General features: G+C 38.2%; 2 protein-coding genes across 2 annotated transcripts in view; both read right to left on the reverse strand.

Annotated features, from left to right (window-relative positions):
• LOC142343159 (pre-rRNA-processing protein TSR1 homolog) overlaps window positions 1-19,360 on the reverse strand; it is a 392,765-nt gene that overhangs the window by 137,430 nt on the left and 235,975 nt on the right. The window lies entirely within an intron of this gene.
• Window positions 39-19,360, reverse strand: part of LOC142351972 (putative fatty acyl-CoA reductase CG5065) — a 62,804-nt gene continuing 43,482 nt past the window's right edge. Inside the window, exon 5 of the mRNA XM_075404269.1 lies at window positions 39-111. Within this exon, the coding sequence (XP_075260384.1) occupies window positions 91-111 (21 nt within the window). The 3' untranslated portion in view covers window positions 39-90. The remainder of the gene's footprint in view (window positions 112-19,360) is intronic.

Raw genomic sequence — 19,360 nt, forward strand, 5'->3', positions numbered from 1 at the left:
TGGGTAGTGTAGTCAACTTCAGTATTAATCACTGGGTTCAGAGGGTCTACTATACCCAGATCCGTTTCCACAGGATTCGCTACTGCTGGGTCACTCACCTGCCTCATTGAGCTGGCAACATTGAAAAAACTGCAGAGCACAATTTGGTTTTCGTTTTCCTAACCATAGGAACAAATTTTTGTCTTCAAAACCATCCGTTGACCAACTAATGCGCTTTCGAAGCTTCGAATCATTTTTGAGTAAATCGAGCCCATATTTGGCGCCTTATTCCACAAAATGACTCTTCAGCAAACCGTAATGTTGTGAAATTTGACAGCATAGTTCACAATTATTACTTCGCTCTCCTATTAGAGCATTTGATATTCTGCTGAAAGCTTGAATTCATTTATTTTTATATGGTCACCGTCCGGAATATAAATTTGAGGAATTATCTGGTATAGGTTTATATCAATTAAAATTGTACATACGAAAGTAAAGATTAAGAATGAGAGGAAAGTGAAAGTTAACCCGAAAATGAATAAATGATGAATGAACCAGTACAAAAATATTAGAGAAAAGAACAGTTTTAACAAAAAATTTTTTTTTCCCGTATAACCGGTAAAATTATTGAAAAATTTCGTTCAAGGCTGTTAGGGTTTGCGAAAATTTTGACGAAAGGTCGGCTGAGCAAAATAGAGGGAATGAAAACCTGGAAAAGAGTAGGATTTTGCCATTTAGGCTGCAAAATATTGGAAGCTGATTTTGTGTAGACAAGAACTCTTTTGTCTTTATCTTTAACATTAGCCGGTTGATAATATAGTTTTAAAATCCAAAACACATTCTTTAAACGCATTTTCTCTTACCATATAATGGTATAATGGGCAAAAAACAGCCAACCGTTTGAAAAGAAACCATGGGCAACTTACCGGGAAATTGATGAAAAAAAATGACGATCGACAGTAACTGATTTTTTCACAATCGTGGTTTGTTTCACACCCTGTATCCTCTAGCGTCACAACATTGACCTATTGGATTTGCATTAAGTCTCCAAACGTACAATTTTAGAAATTTGTGCCTTTTGTGGACATATGTGACGTTCTTTGGCACATATTTCCACATTTTTTCCAAAACTTGAATGTTGAATAAAAGTGAAGTTAAGTTGAGCAAAACAATTACAAATGTCACAATCATAGGCATTTGACGTAAGCAATGTTCACAAACAATGAAAAAATAGTGTTACGAAGTAAATAAAACAACGAATTTTAGCCAATCAGATTCGAGTATTTCTAAACTTTAAAATAAGAATTAAATACGTTCTAATATACGTAGAATGTTCCGAAAAAGTTCAATTAACCTAATTTTAAGAAAATATAACCATGATATGTATCGATTAAGCTGGTTTTCGGCTCAATATTTTTAGGTTTTCTAGACAATTGCCGATTGAATACGAACTGATTTGACGTCAATAACATCAGACAAAAAACCAGTAAAAGAGCATCGAAAAAACCTTGCCGTCTAAGTATCACTTGTTGCTTTGCACGTCTTAATGCTTACACCGATAATGCTTACACGTTGTTATGCTTTCTATATGTCGAAAAAAGCGAATTGAATCCTCGAACTACAGTTCTCGTTTACTGAGTTTATATGGTGCCGCTCCCGGCTAAGTACATCAAACTACATCTGACTTGGCGAGCGTCGAAGCAGTTGATCAGAAAATATTCAATATTTCATTCTGCCTAACAAAATTATTCCTATTACACACAATGTTAAGTTATTTGAGCTGTTACTTTTGGTCCTCTGACGCTGTAGGGAACTCAAACCCTACAGATAATGTTGAGATTACTACCGCTCATGTGGGTGAAGCAAAAAAGAATTTGTGCTCTGCCGAAACAACATGGGTTCTGGTTAATCGGGATGCTGTTTCCCATTTCATGTGCGATTCGAGGAGCCAGGTGCCAGCTTCTCTCAGAACACCGATGTTGAGAAAAAACTGAGCTCAGTCGATGGAGATGCATACAATCAAAATTGAGTGGATGCAAAAAACTGTAAGACAGAAACAAAACACACATAAACTAAACTCGTTATTGTATTAGCTGAATTTTTAAATTTAGACGGCAAACTCCAACCCCTAAAAGTAATGTAATACCTTATTATAAATACCGGATTAGCTCATCGATAAAGATAGTCCGTCACCATTAACCGCACAAACATAATTTTTGAGACGAAAAAACATCGATTTTGAAAATTTTTGGTAGATTTATCAGAAATTGAGAAAAATTGATCAAGTCGGTTCGTATGTCAAAAAATTACCGCTGATATAGAAAAAAATCGAGAAAACATTATGCTAAATTGTTCAATTTTGAAAACTTTTGGTCAATTTTAAGGCAATTCGAAATATTTTTGAAAATCAATACCGAATATTGATAAAAGGTACTTTCGAGCATAAAACCGTCAAGTTCACTGGATTACCGTTCCGTAATCAAGAATTTGCAAAAAATTGACCAAAACTTGAAAAAATTGGACAAATGCATAAAATTTTGACAAATTTGTCAAAAAATCATTTTCTCAACAAGAAGGTTCGTTAACTGAGTGAAACTCAATAAACACAAAAGATTGTAAAGTTTTTAACAACCTCCGGCCTACAGAAAAAATTGAACGAATCCCTATAATTTTCCTCGTCACTCTTTTATGTACCGTATCGTCCGTGTCCTTTTCGTCCTTTCACTCTTCAATTTTCCGTGTTACATTTTTTTTCAATAACGTCGCTCTCCCAAAACTTCGCCTTTCGTTTTTTCCGCTACTTTTCCGATTTCCGATGTAGTATGTCATATGTGATGAAGTATGTTGTTGTTTTGCTGTAGTATGTTGAGTATGCTAGTATGCTGGTTTGCTGTTTAGGTCTTATAGCTTTCTAGGGTGTGACTTAAGTTTATTCTCGAGTTACGGCTGGATTGTCCGTTGACTTTTCAACTTTACTAATTTACTAGCCCTTCTGTTGTAGTATATTGATTTTGCTGCTGTATGTTTGTGTGTACCTGTACGATTGCTAGTTGGTTTGGTCCTGTTGCCTTCTAGGGTGTGACTTAAGTTTATTCTCGAGTTACGGCTGGATTGTTTCTCGATTTTTCCAACTATCTTAGTCTACAAACACACTATTGTAGTTTATTCAATTTTGCTGTAGTTTATTTAATAACGTTAGTATGCTGATTGTTTGTTACGGTTTGGGTTTTGCTAGGATGGGACTTAAGTTTATACTGGAGTTACGGCTAGTAATTTTCTCAACCTTTTCATCCTTTTAGTGTACTACTTAATTGTCGTAAATTAGTTTGCCATTAAATTTGTCGTTATAGCCCCATTATGAACTATATTAGATTGTCTTGCAGTAGCTTCTCTCCTTCTTCCTAGGGTGTGACTTAAGTTTGTTCTGGAGTTACGGCTAGGTTGTTTGGTTGAGTTTTTGCTGTGGTCTGCTAACATAGGTCTTCCCGACTTCATTTCCCGCCCGTTCTTTCGCACCGTCCCGTTTCGTTGTTGCGCGTTTTTCGCTCGCTTTCCCGCACGTCCCGTTTCCGTTCTGTCGCGCATTGCTCGCTCGACTTCTCGTCTGTCCCGTTTCCCTCGCGTCGCGCGTTACTCGCTCGATATTCCGTCCGTAACGTCTCCGTTCCGTCGCGCGTTGCTCGCTCGACTTCCCGTGTGTCCTTTGTCTCCCTCCGCGTTGAGCGCATAGCGTTCAGCCCCCCACTTCTGTTTTTGTCGGGCACTGTGTGCTCGACGACCCTTTTTGCTCTTTGGGCGGTTTGTTTTGCAGACTGTCTACGTTGTGCTGTGTTTGGGGCCTTTTTGCGTTGGGTTTGTTTTGCGTGTATTAGGTTTGTTTTGAGTGTGCATATAAAAGATAACCGTGTGCAGTGGTAGGTTAGCTGGGCTTTGGAAATAATAACATCGTGATGTCTAATAGTCTTGATCAAAAAGTCAAAAAGTTGTACGCTGCCAGGTCAAAGCGTGAAGCTGATTTGCATGCTATACATGAAGATATCCTTCATTGTATAAATATTCAGAGTAGGCGAGTGAAAGTTGAACGCCTAGTAACAAAGTGCAACGATGCATTTATGACCGTTGTAGACAAAAATGAGGACCTGATTGCATTTGCTGGAAAAACGGAGGATCCAAGTGCACTTGTTCCTTCACTAGAGTCTTACTTAGAGGCAATGACAACCAAGAACGACAAGATCCTCACTTCAGCACGAAACTACATCAACTCTGCTGATGATAAAGTGAGTGAGTTTCAGGAACCGAGGGCTTCCATTCATTCTAGACTTCCCTCAATTATGACATCGTCAAAAACATCTAGTCAGCGTAAACATGATTACGTAATTGCTAAGATGAAGCGTGAAGAAATTGAAAAACAGAATGAAGCAGCCATTCGCCTTGCTAAACAGAAAAAGCAAATGGAATTGGATGAACTGGAGGAAAACAACAGGAAACGGTTGGCAGAGGCAACTCTGCAAGAATTTGAATTGCTGGACGCCGTTTCTAAAGGTAGCCAATCTGAAACAACTGCAAGTGCTAGGAGCTCAATGAGAAGTGAAAAGGCTGTCCAAGATTGGATCAACACCTCACTTGCTTTAAGTTTTCACAATGAGGAGAAAACTAGCGAACCAAAGGTTATGATTGACCCTCCAGAATGTCCTAGCCACAACAACGGCAAAACAGTGGAAGATCAGAACACTGAAATTTCAAGGCATTCCATTCCAAAAAAATTGTCGAGGCAATTACATTTTAAGCAATGAGACCTTGCAGCAACTCGACCCCTATTATACTCCACCTGAAAATTTTTTGGCTGCTGCTAACACACAGGCGTTGTACCAGGCGCACCTAAGGGCGCAAATGAATCAAACAGGCCAGCAAGGCACGGCGCTCCCAAGCATAACTAACCAAGGAACCGTGGATAGTCAGCCGCCTTCTGTACACGCACCAGGGGCGTCTTCACCGCCCATTCAACAGCCCATTCCACAACAGACGTTCGCACCACAAGAAAATCAGAATATTACAACCGAGGTTTTTCCCAACGCACAACTTCAAATTTCGCAATCCAGGGGACCTGAAACATCAAGTCTGCCCGAGAATCATTTGGCCCAGCGTATATGCCCCCGACAACAAATTAATTTTGTCCCCCGAGCACCAAACGCCACTCTTCCTCCTTTTCCGACAACAAATCATCCAGCCCCCGCAATCAACGTTCCCCTGCACCCAAGCGCCCCACCAAGTCCAAACATTCAACAGCACAACTCCGAACCCGCTCATCCTAACGTCCTTCCGATTCCGAACCCAGTCTTTGCACCTAACCTCACTGCTCCCATCCCACAAGCCACTTTGGATAATCAGCCTCTCGTCAAAACATTCCAGAATAATAATAACCCAGTACACAAAGCTGTACGTTCCGTTGCTGCTCCTGTCCCAAATATGCCCAATATCCCCCTCGGCCAAAATTTTGTGCCAAATATGAGTCATTGGCGTTTTCCACAGCACAGACCGTCATTAGTCAACCAAGACGCTACCACCGTAAATAATGTTGCTCCAAATGTACAGGCACACATTGCACCATCAGCCACTAATTTTCCACAACAAATATATTCGAATTCACCCATTTTGATTGATATGCAATCACCATCCGGCACACATCAGGAAAACCCGATTGCAACTACAAGTAATATTGTATCTGGTCTGGCCACTCCGGTTTTTCAGCCAACATACCCTTATGTTGGGCCCACTCCGTTGAGTTGGAGTGGTCCGCAGGTGTCTGCACCTGCCCCTCCGATACCGGACAATGCGTCATTGATTAGGGAATTAGCTGATGCAATAACCAGCAAGAAAAATGACCCCTTGCCAGAATGGAAACTTGCTCAGTATAATGGCGATCCATTGCAATGGCACGAGTGGTATGGTCAATTCAAAAGCGCGATTGACTCGCAAACGCTCACTGATGACGTTAAATTGACATACCTTAAGACACTCGTCACTGGTAAAGCAAAGATTGCAATCGCCGAGTTTGCTTACTGTGGTTTAATGTACAAGGATGCACTAAGGACTTTGGAACGTAAATTTGGCCAGCCACAGGCAGTCGTAAGTCCACACTTGGATAAACTAAGCAACTTTCCGCCTCTTAAAATGCACAATAGTGATAACATCATTAACTATTCTGCAGCCATATCCAGCCTCGTTGGGGTTTTCAAGTCACTATCATATGATGCTGACCTGAAGAGCGCTTCCCTACTTAACCAAGCGGTACAGAAGTTACCACCAAACATGAAAGAGTCATGGTCACTCTTTACGGTTAAGAAGCACTGGGTTAAGCCTACCCTCCTTGACTTTAACGACTGGCTTAAAGAAAAGGCTGAGGCCCACGATCTTATGAAACAAAGCGCAACCAAGGCAAGGCCTGAAGATAACAGCACTTCAGTAACCAAGACCAAAACAGCCTCAAAAGTGTTTGCATCAAATTCACAACAAAGGGAAACAAAGAAGCAAATGCCATCTTCTTCCACAAACACTTACTCTCGCTGCATTGTATGCAAAGGTAACCACCGGCTATGGGAGTGTCGAGTTTTCAAGGAAAAGACTCCAACCCAGAGGGCTAAGTTGGTGGCAGATAATAAACTTTGCTTTTCGTGCTTACGGGACAAGCACACATTCCGCCAGTGCCCTCAACCAAGAAAGTGCCGAGCAGAAGGGTGCAATAGTTCGCATAACACACTATTGCATGGAGCAGATAGGGTTTTCCCAACAAAACAGTCGACAAATTCCAATACCATTCAACCTTCTGGCAACACAGGGCAAAGTAAAGCAGCTTCTAGTCAACTCCAGCCTAATAAGACCACAACAATGTCATCTGTTACTGATGTTAAGGGGCTCCTTCAGGTGACTGAATTGCAGTTGGTCAATTCGTCCGGTTTAGATACCAAGGCTTTAGTTTTGTGTGATACCGCCTGCAGTAACTCTTGGGTGGCCGGTAGTCTCGCAGATAGACTCGGTTTGCACGGTAAAGCACTAAAGCTAACTGTCAAGGGTATTAATACCGAAGAAGTAGTTGATACTAGGGTTGTTGAAGTTACTGTGAAACCAAGAGAACAACAAGATTTCGAACCATTCACCGTCAACCCTTTCGTTAAAGAGAGTCTGAACGTCGGCTCAGATATAATTAATGTACAGGCCCTGCAAGAGACTTACCCACACTTAGCAGTCCTTGATCCCGTAACATATTCCTATAAAGACATTGAGATGATACTCGGACAAGATGTCTATCACGCCATCCGCCCGTTAGAATACTTCTCTGCCGATGAGAAGCGTTCACCCGTTGCCGTACGCTTGCCCATAGGTTGGGTCTTAAGCGGTCCGTTACCATCAAGTTCGTGTTTAACCTCAACGTGCTTTAAAGTGAATATCGAACAAGACAATGAGTTAGCAAGTCAAGTAAAGTCATGGTACGACATTGAATCATTCGGGGCAAACAAGCAGGTCGACTCAAGATCTGCAGCAGACGCAAGGGCTCACGAAATCCTTGAGAGTACCACCATACACAATGGCCTGAGATACGATGTCGGAATGCTGTGGGCAGCAGATAACACCAAGCTCCCAAATAATTACTTCTCATCCCTTGTGCAACTAAAATCTCTCGAAAAACGATTGGCTAAGGATGAAGACCTTAGAGAGAAGTATACTAGTACCATCAAGGAAGACCTAAACAAGGGGTATGTAATTGAGGTTCCGGACGCTCACAAGGTTGAGAATCGGTCCGATAAAGAGTGGTACCTACCCCACCATCCGGTTTTAAACCCGAACAAACCGGGTAAGATGCGTAGGGTGCTCAATGGAGCAGCAAAATTTCATGGCGCCTCACTGAATAAATCTTTGCTCACTGGCCCTGATCTGCTCCAAAACCTTATTTACGTACTTCTTCGCTTCCGACAACATCCATATGCCGTCTCTGCCGACATCGAGGGAATGTTTCTACAGGTTGGTGTATTACCATCAGATCAACCATCACTTCGCTTTCTGTGGCGGGAGGACCCCACAACTAACGTTGTAGTGTATCAATATACGCGCCATATATTCGGGGCTAAAGACTCACCCACATGCGCCAACTATGCATTACAACGCACGGCGAGAGACAATGCCAAGTTTTACCCCGAAGCTGCAAAAGCCGTCCTTGAAAACTTCTACATGGACGATTACCTTGACTCAGTGGAGTCTCCTGAGAAAGCCATCAATAGATCGAAGGAATTGGTACATCTTCTCCATCTCGGTGGGTTCAAGCTTACAAAGTTTGTAAGCAATGTGCAAAATCTGGCTGATCGAATTGATGGTTCGCCTCAATCTACTGAGCCCAAGGTTATTGTTTCATGTCAGGAGGATTCATCGCATGTGCTAGGGTTAAAGTGGGATCACACTAATGACACTTTAGTTGTGAGTAGGGGTACAAGCTGCGCTATCACCAAGTCCCTCACGCAACGCTTGGTCCTAAGTCTTGTCTCGAAAGTCTTTGACCCCATTGGTCTTGTCGCACCGTTTACCGTCGGTGCGCGATTGCTCTTAAAAGACATCTGGCGTGTCACAGGACAGCAATGGGATGACGAGCTCCCACAGGACATGGTTCAAAGATTTTTGGTCTGGAGTGCGTACTTACCAAAGCTTGAAAACATCAAAATTCCTCGAAGTTACTTTAGTGGACCCTTTCATAATACAGAGTTGCATATGTTCGGTGACAGTTCCCAGGATATTTTTAGTGCCGTCGCATTTCTTCGAGCCCGAGTAACAACCCCTACGGGCAAGATAAAAACAGAGCTTGCGTTTGTTTTGGGGAAAGCGCGCGTGGCGCCAATGAAAATAATGACTGTCCCTAAACTGGAATTGCAAGCAGCTCTACTTGCCGCTCGGCTGAAGAACGAAATTATTCAGGCACTTACTGTAACTGTTAACCAAGTGTTCATGTGGACAGACAGCACGACCGTTCTTCAGTGGATAAACTCTAATGAAAAGCAACCAATCTTTGTAGCAAACCGCGTTTGTGAAATTTTGGAGTATACCAACGTTGACCAATGGAACCACGTCGCAACTAAGGATAATCCAGCTGACGCTGGCACGCGTGGAATGTCCGCTGAGGTTTTGCAACTAAGCAGTTGGGTCAATGGTCCACATTTCTTAATTAACACAAGGTTCCCTTTCGTGCCGAACAAAGACGTCATTAATAACATCAAACTTGGCGTCAACCAAGCAGTCATCATAGAAGACACTGTCTCTCTCGCTACATCTGTTAAAAAACAGACAACTCCCGTTCCGTCGTTATTCCCATTTGATAAGTTTAGTTCTTATCAAAAGTACTTGCGCATTGCCGCGTACGTTCTCCGGCTTTTGCCGAAACATGCCGGCTACCGTAACCCCGATGGTAGCATTACCGACCCTACTGAGCTTGACGAAGCCGAGCGTCATCTACAGTATTTGGTGCAAGGAGAGTCTTTTGAAGCCGAAAGAAAAGATCTCATTGACAATAAATTCGTTAAACGGAGTAGCCGAATTGCTCCACATTCACCGTTTATTAGTCCAAATGGGCTAATCCGTTCCTCGGGCCGCATCAAGCGGTTAATTGAAGTTGGGTTCAACGTAAAGCACCCAATCATCTTAGATGCACGTCATCCATTTGTAAAACTGTTCCTTGAACACACGCACGTAAAGCATTACCATCAGGGCGTTGAATACCTAAGATCAATTGTGCAGGAACACTACACAGTACTGAAACTAAGATCATCCTTGCGTTCCATCAAAGCACACTGCCTAAGATGCCGAGAATTCCAAGCTGTAACTATGCAACCAATCATGTCTGACTTACCTAAGGAGAGACTTGCTTACCAGTCTCCTCCCTTCACGAACACTGGCGTTGACTACTTTGGGCCTTTCTATGTTACTGTCCGCCGTACTACTGAGAAAAGGTGGGGCTTCCTCTTCACCTGTCTCACTACTCGCGCTGTCCATGTCGAGATAGTTACATCCATGGACACCAGTTCTTGTGTTATGGGAGTTGAGCGGTTTGTGTCACGTAGAGGTACACCTGCCATGATTTGGTCGGACAATGGCACTAACTTTATTGGGGCGGAGAAAGAACTCCGAGAAAGCATTGAAAAGTGGAACGTTGTCAACATTGCAGCTGAGCTCGCTCACAAAGGTATAAAGTGGAGGTTCAATCCACCCAGTGCACCACATCAAGGTGGTATCTGGGAGAGGTTGGTACGCAGCTTCAAACGCGTGTTGTACACTATTCTTGGCACGCGTCGCCTCACGGATGAGGTACTGCATACTACCTTTTGTCTCGTGGAGAATGCCCTCAATTCGCGTCCTTTAACACCCGTAAGCGCCGATCCGTGCGATTTGAACGCTTTAACGCCCAACCACTTTCTTTTAGGAGAATACTCTACCGGTATTCCGTCTGTTGTCGGCAATAATGAGCTTGACCACCGTGAACGCTACGCCCGTGCGCAGTCGTACGCTAATGCGATCTGGTCCCGTTGGATCAGAGAGTACGTACCGACACTGAACCGACGCTCTAAGTGGCAGACGCCTGCCGAGCAACACCTTAAGACCGGTGACTTGGTTTGGATAGTTGAAGAAACCAACCCTAGGGGTTACTACCCAACCGCTCGGATTGTGGAACTCCGTTACGGCTCCGATAGCGTCGCGCGCTCCGCCGTTTTACGTACGTCGACTGGTTCACTTGTCCGCCCGCTTGTAAAACTTGTACCAGTTTTCCCAACATCTTCTTCCGGGCCGGAGGATGTTACGAAGTAAATAAAACAACGAATTTTAGCCAATCAGATTCGAGTATTTCTAAACTTTAAAATAAGAATTAAATACGTTCTAATATACGTAGAATGTTCCGAAAAAGTTCAATTAACCTAATTTTAAGAAAATATAACCATGATATGTATCGGTTAAGCTGGTTTTCGGCTCAATATTTTTAGGTTTTCTAGACAATTGCCGATTGAATACGAACTGATTTGACGTCAATAACATCAGACAAAAAACCAGTAAAAGAGCATCGAAAAAACCTTGCCGTCTAAGTATCACTTGTTGCTTTGCACGTCTTAATGCTTACACCGATAATGCTTACACGTTGTTATGCTTTCTATATGTCGAAAAAAGCGAATTGAATCCTCGAACTACAGTTCTCGTTTACTGAGTTTATAAATAGTCCCAAATTTTTGGTGTGCTCTATGTTTCAATAAGCTCGCTTTGTTAGATCCCAGCAGTCCTTAAAGAAGCTTTCGATTCTTCGGCCAATTATGGACGGAAGTACCAATTGGGGTGTCGTTAAAATAACGATGTTTATTTAGTGGACATCCTGAAAAAATATTAATTTGAATATCAGAAGAAAGGCTTTATTAGGTAAGCTACACTTTTAATTTTTTAAAATCAAAATTCTGTGCTGATTTTCATTGCTCTACTAATTTATGTAGTTTTGTTTTTTTAGCTAGCTCATTTTTGTGTCTGAAATTTTTTGGAAGGACGTTGAAATAGAGATCATACATACTATACGATTGAAAAAATTCAAATGGACGGAAAAAATTCAATCATTTAACAGTACATATCCGCTAAAATCTTCAAAATTTCTAAAACTCAACGCAGATTAGAATATGCATCTGCAAACATAGATGGGCAAATTTTAATTAAAGTTGAATATAGGGATGAAACTTCTTCAATTGAAAACGCAAATTTCTGATCAATTCATCATTGTGTGAATGGTTGATAATTGTTGACGTTATCGTCCCCTTAAGGGGAGTTCAAGAACAAAACAACGACATTTTGATATCTTATGTTTTTTATTATTATTTGTTGCCTCTCCGTTTAAATGAAATCGTAACTATTTCCAGGAGAACAATCCAAAATTGATTTTGCTATATCGCCTGACTTGGATTTAAAAGTTTACCATTGAAATCATTGGAAATACTGAATAGACCTCCGGTAGAACTTTGATTGTTCGAGCGTTTCAATTGATTTTAGCGATGATAGGAAGGGAACGGTGGATGTTCTTTAATTCTTTGCTTTCTGTTAAATGAACTCCCAGGTTGAGGTGCCAGACCGAAGGTCGATATGTCCAGACCGAAATGAACGCAAAAGATGGCGTGGTGCGTTCAAAATTACACGGTCTGGAAAAACAAGTTTTCAATTGGTTAACAGGAAAACAAAAGAACCGTAAAATTCGAAAAAATTTCTAAATCGAAAATATTTTCAAAGGCTTGAAACTTATTAGCTATGAAGAGGAAACCTGGAAAATGACAACTGTTGAAGATTAGTGGGGCCGCTATTCATAAAGCTCACTATAAGGACAAGGAAAAGATTTTAAAAAATTAAGAGTAAAAAAATAGTATTTTTTATGACAGTTGTAAGTTTTGGTGCGCGAATTTTGGTTTGGAACACTCAAAAGTCTGGACATAGGCCATTTTGAAAGCACTAAAGTGTCGACATAAAGTCTTTTGAAAGCAGGATAGCCTCGACAAAAACGCACAGAATATCAATTTTGCAGCGGACGGTTTTTGGTATGGAACACACAAAAGTCTGGACATAGGCATTTTTTGATGACATATGTCCTTTTGATCGCACGATAGTCTTGACATGAACGCACAAATTATCAATTTTGGAGCGCACGAAAGTCTGGACATAGGCAATTTTGACCGCAGGATAGTCTGAACATGAACGCACAAATTATCAAATTTGGAGCGCACAAAATTTCCTTTGGAAAACGCACGAAAGTCTGGACACAGCCAATTTTGACCGCACGAAAGTCTGGACATAAAGTTTTTTGAACGCACGATAGTCTGGACATGAACGCACAAATTATCAGTTTTGGAGCGCACGAATTTTCCTTTGGAACGCACGAAAGTCTGGACATAGGCCATTTTGAAAGCACTAAAGTCTCGACATAAAGTCTTTTGAAAGCAGGATAGCCTCGACAAAAACGCACAGAATATCAATTTTGCAGTGGACGGTTTTTGTTATGGAACACACAAAAGTCTGGACATAGGCATTTTTGAACGCATGAAAGTCTGGACATAAGTCCTTTTGAACGCACGATAGTCTGGACATGAACGCACAAATTATCAATTTTGGAGCGCACGAAAGTCTGGACATAGGCAATTTTGACCGCAGGATAGTCTGAACATGAACGCACAAATTATCAATTTTGGAGCTCATGAATTTTCCTTTGGAACGCACGAAAGTCTGGACATAGGCAATTTTGAACGCACGAAAGTCTGGACTTTTGAACGCACGATGAACGCACAAAAAATTTTGAACGCACGATAGTCTGGACATAGGCACTTTCTGTCTCGGAGGGTCTGGACATAGACACTTTCCGTCTGGGACGGTCTGAACATATCGCTTTTCGGTCTGGCACCTCAACCTGGGCTTCTTCTGACGATTTTATGTCTCGAAGAATGTCCTCAAAAAAGTCAACTTCCCAATCTCTCTTGCCATAACAAACTCCACTTCTTTCTTTTATCTAACACTTCTGTATATTGCCTAAAAAAATTGTTTTACCTGATCTTGATGCTAAATCTACAAGAGGTTATAATAGTGACTTCTCAAGTTGAATTCTTTCTATTTATTGTATTCGTAGCCCATAATTTTGTTCCAATTTGTGGTGTTTTGTTGGTCTAGTTGTATAACACATTTCAGATAGAATTAATAAAGGGGGCAGCTACGATAAAAATTATCATTTTTTTGTCAGCTAAAAATTTTTTTGTTGTTTGTTGTTTGTTTATTTGAAAACTTAATCAAAAAGTATAATTTAATAAATCTTGGCATCAAATGAATTAAACATCAATTGAAATTATAAAAAAATATGATTCAACTGATACAAAAGATACCAAATATCTTAAAATAGCTTTGGAATTACATCAAGGTAAAGATGCACATTGGGTTTGGGTAATATCAAGAGAAAGTCTACAAAACTGTTATTACTTTGATAATAATGGAGTTGAAGTACTGCCAATTTGTCACAAGAAAACGTTCACTGAATCAAGATGCAAGGCATAATGTAAGTACACAATCAGATATTGAATATTCGGTGTCCCCTATAGTTTGTATGTAAATCATCTTGTAGATACGAGTTAATATATCGGCAACAACTCAGTTGTAAACAATGGTATAGAAAATCAGGAAATTGGTCTAACGGACTTGTTTTGCAAACAAACAGATCGCAATTACATCTACATAGATGGGAATATAAATCAGACAAGGCGGCTCGGTAATGTGCGATCGCACATAAGGTTCCGACCCCGCTCATCCACAATTTTGGCATAAATGTCTACCAAATGAGGAACAGATGGAAAAACACAAAAAATTCAAGTATTTTTCAAAAAAAAAACTGGTGTATGCACGAAAAGATAGCCTCCAAAGCAAATAACTCAGTGGAGTAAAAAATGATGCATTAGATTGATGAGATATGCCTATATTAAGAAAGCGAGCGAAGACGAACGGCAAAATCAAACAACAACAACTAACATTAATTACATCAAAAAACTTATGTCCGTTTTAAAAAACAAAACTTAATAACAAAGTCAAAATAGTGTCAGATAAAACTGAAAATAAATAAAAATAACTTGTAATTCACCAGAAAAAAATGATTATTCACCAGTTCATGAAAAAGCTGGGTAACAATTAGACAAAAATGAACAGAAACTTTAAAGTTGGAAAATTCGCTGAATTTTAAAAAAAAGCAAATAATTTCAAAGTAATGAAAACCATTAGGAATCAACTAAAATATCCCATAGGTTAACAATAACCATGGCTTCTATACAAGGGAATTGAGAACTCTTGCTATTCAATTTTCTATGCAGTTACAAAAAGGACAGCAAATAGACAACAAACTATAAATCAATTAAAACTTTCCAGAAAATGCTTTGGAAGCCGTAAAGCCATATTTTGGCCCCCAAAATATGTTCGATTGCACCTTCATCGAACACTGATAATGTATTATGTGGCCGCTCATTATTGAAAATAAGCAACAATTAGACAAAAAAGAAAAAAATGCAAAATCATGTAATACTTGTTTTTTTTCGAAAAAAACCTATTTCCAAAGACATAAAAGACATTAATTACAAAATAAAAAATTTGAATAGTTTCGTCTATTCTTCCTACGTCTACAAAAAGAACGTCAAATCTGACAAAAATCATAAATTCATTTACTTTTGTTATATACGTAGGACATATTCTTTTTAACAAAAAGAATATGTCCTACGTCTACAAAAAGAACGTCAAATCTGACAAAAATCAAAAATTCATTTACTTTTTTTTGTGAAAAACCCGTTTGGAAGCCAGTAAAGTCATAACGAATTCTCTTAAAACATTAGATTTTGAGACACCAATCCCTTTTGACACCTTCCCTTGGAGTGTATTATGTGGACTCATTAATGAAACTAGGTAGCAATTAGACAAAAAATCAAACCGGTTCATTGTACAGGAAATTAAATACGACTAAAAAGACAAAGTAAAAACGACAGTTAAAGAAAAAATTTAAAAAATCAATTAAATTCTTCGAGAAAGTATTGTCGAAGCGGTAAAGAACCACAATCTATATCTTTAAGGATTTAATAATTATCAATTGTGTTGTGCGTTATTTTGAACGCGAAAAATGTGATATATGAACTGATAATAACGTGATAATTTGACAAAACTAGATAACTTGAAAAGTGGGCAAATACCTAAAAATTAAAAAAAATGTGAAGTAGTATCAAAGCCAGAACACCATAACTTAAGGCGTATAACCGCAATACAGACTAAATTTGAATTCAGCAGAAAGAAGGAGCACTCATTCTGATTGATTGCTGACACTAAACTACAAGTTGACCAAATTAAAAGAAAAGTGGAGGCAAATTTCAATAAGCCATTTTTTAATTAAAAATCAAATATTTTAAAAGTCAAAACGACCATAAGCTTTCAAGCAATCAATTAGATAATTAATTTTGACCTAATTAGGAAGACAATAGGACCTATCACTAGTGAGTTTTGATTTGAAATGTTCTGTTATTTAATTAATATAAAAAAAGATCGAATTTTTTTAAATAAAAAATCGACTGACGACAAGCCGAACTATTTTTGGATTGTAACGGTCCAAGATTGGTACAGAATTAGTCCTGCTAATGCTGATTGTTCATTAGGAATATTTAATTTTTGCAATGTCATTGATATAGATTTTTTTAGTTAAAATATCAAAAATAAATGCTGCGTTTTTGATAATCAACGAAGAAAGTTAGCAAAGCGGCAAATTTTTATTCACAGAGCACTCTCAGCGGAAGTTGAAGTGCAATTAGCCCCATTTTCAGTCTACAAAGATTGTGTTAATGGTGTTTGGGTGTGCACTTCCTTCAAATTGAATCAGAGTGGATTAAACAAACTTGAAAAAATTCTTGAAAAATTTTATTAAATTTTATCAAAATTGGCGAAATTTTAGTCAAAAATTCTGATAAAACGTGAATGAAATCAACGGAATTCACTCTATTTTCTCGAAAGTTTAAACCTCAATATCTCCCTGTCAAAAACGAAAATAAAAAAAATCTTTTAAATCCATATTTTACGCGGGACAAGCTTTCTAATGATACCAGTCTCAACTCTCTACGATGAATATATCGATCGGCCAAAATTGACTGAACAAAAAAATCCCATTTGAGTATGTAGTTCCGCCCCCCTCAAGAGGGGTCGGAACAAAAACCTGTTAAACAGTTATCAGCTTGATGCCCCACAGTCTTATATTAATAATAATTCTAATTGGTCCAATAAATGCAGTTAAATTTAGAAAGAATGTATTAATTAGTCAATTTGATAGTTCAGTCATAAACTATATCAGTGAACGCACGAACAGTTAACCAATACGCTGATCTAAGAATAATGATTGGAGATGCAGCAGTTATAAAAATTTAAAATAAATATTTACAAAATAATTATCCGGACCAGAAGAATTATACAAAAATGAAAAACCTAATGACATTTGATGCAGTACTGCCAGAAGAGCAGATAATAAAGGAATACTTTTGTAAAGTCGGCCCCAAAAACTGTTTAACGATTTTTTTAGTCAAAACATATTTTCATTGGTTTGACAAATTGTTAGAGAACTGTAACTTGTTTTTTCTTTGTTTGAGCACAGAATTAGAGTATTGAATACTGTTTAAAAGGATTTTTTAAGATGGTGAGAATTATTATCCTAATTTGCTATACTTTATAATGAAGTTTTTAACAAATCATATAATATCAATGTTACTGACATATCCCAGTGCAAAAGCAACCATGGTAAATTGAAAGATAACATTTGATGTAGACTACCGCAGAAAAATTGCATCCTTATATGGGTTTAAGAAAAAATGCACAAAAAGAAAAAAAAATTAGCAGATAAGATAGCTGATACTTTGGATATCAATAGCAATTAATATTCATTGTAATATTATATCTGGAGATAAAGATAGTGACAAATATTCAGATATATTATTTACTTTTAATTTAACTGAACCACAATGATCATTGATTAATATTATTCCAACTACCGCGTTGTATCGAAGTTTGTCGCTAACGCGTTATGCAACAAAATAGCACACATTTACTTTAATGGCGATCATTGAATTCTACTCTACATCTAATGAAACTAAAGGTTTGATTGAGCTTCCAAGAAGTTAGACCGATCTGAAACTATACTTATCTCGTATAAAAAGCCATTGGATTTAATTGACTTTAACTATAGCTTTATTTTGATATGTGTGCTTGGACTTCAATCTGGACACAAATTTGTTTATAACAATGGTATCCAGAAATGCAAATAAAAAAAAATTAAAAGCATCATTGAAAACTGGTAATACTGATTTTAATATTGTTCTTAAAAGCGAGGGAAGTTACTTAATTAAATATAATTTAGTTCTTCAGATTCAATTTGTTGTATTAGATAATGCTGGCGGAATATATTTTATTGAAGCTAATATTAGACAAGTGGTAGAAGTATAGAAGAACTTTTTGACTGTCGTCATTCTAATTTTTTTTTTAATTTAAATATTGCTTACAAGTACTGTTGACGAAAGTTAATAATGTTTTGATAGAAATCGTGCGAATACAGGTAATCAACTCAAAGGAGATGATATTGGTGCCTAAATAAGACATTTGTATGTGTTAGTTGCAGAACAACATAGTGTTAACGCAGTACCTAATGATGGAACTACAGAAATTAGAGATACCCCTTTGTGTGTACCTTCAGTTCATCCTAGTATTGACTATAGACTAATAACACAAAGGATTAAACATTAGAAGAAATCATTGGCTTCAGTTACGTTGAAACCAAAATCTTTTTATAAAAAAGTAGCTAATGAATCTAATTTCATACATAATCTTGGAATGGAAAATGCAATGATAAGACCATAGCATCTTATAGTGACACTTGGGAACAAAAATGGAAATAAAAACACTCATGATGCAAATGAATTTGATATGAATCTCTCGGAATGTTATTGGAAAAGATAGTTTTATCAACAAGATAGAAAGTTTATCAGTTATTGAACAAACAACAACAATGATGCGCTTAGAGAGATGTTCAATTTCAATAATTTTTAGAGTCTGTCACCACATAACGTTGGACCTTTTATGAAACATCTGTAGTATACCTACATCTTGTTTTAAGTATATTTATATAAAGTCTTTCATTGTTTCTTGTTAACGAATAAAAATCTCTTTATCTTCCAGGTAATCCTTATATGATATGTTTTTCTTGTTTTAAATTAGTGTAGAAAACTTAATATGATCAAAAAACTGTTTCATTCATTTTATATACCCAATATTTCTTGTTTTAACCATGTGGGTAAACAAGTTGACTTGCTTTGTTGTATATTGTGTTCGAAGCTACATCTAAATAATGTGATGAAAATAATCTAAATGCATTTAGCATTCTGACACGTCTGAACTCAAACAAAGAGGATTTTCCTTATGGATTAGCTATTCCTTTTAACATTAATTTTTTTCAGCTTGTTTTTTAACTGAATAGAAGTATTGCATATTATGACCGACTATAGAAGTATAGTCGTACAAATTTTGGTTTCTTAACATTTAAATTAAGTGAATTATCTGCATATCCTCGAAACAGACCAATGAAATGTTTATTGCCCCGACTTTTATCATTATCTACGTCCATGACAACGTTTAGTTTTTGCAACCAATTACGTTTTTCCAGATATAAAAAGAGAGTTGAAAGTAGATGGGCACCACATCATCGGATCGGAATAACTACATTCAGTTACTAGATGATAGAAAAAAGTTCTTTCTTACGGTTTTTGTGTTAAATTTCAGTGTCACAATATACTGT

The sequence above is a fragment of the Convolutriloba macropyga genome, chromosome 1 (genome assembly GCF_964194025.1).
Source record: "Convolutriloba macropyga chromosome 1, txConMacr16.3, whole genome shotgun sequence".
In the NCBI taxonomy this organism is placed as follows: Eukaryota; Metazoa; Xenacoelomorpha; order Acoela; family Convolutidae; genus Convolutriloba; species Convolutriloba macropyga.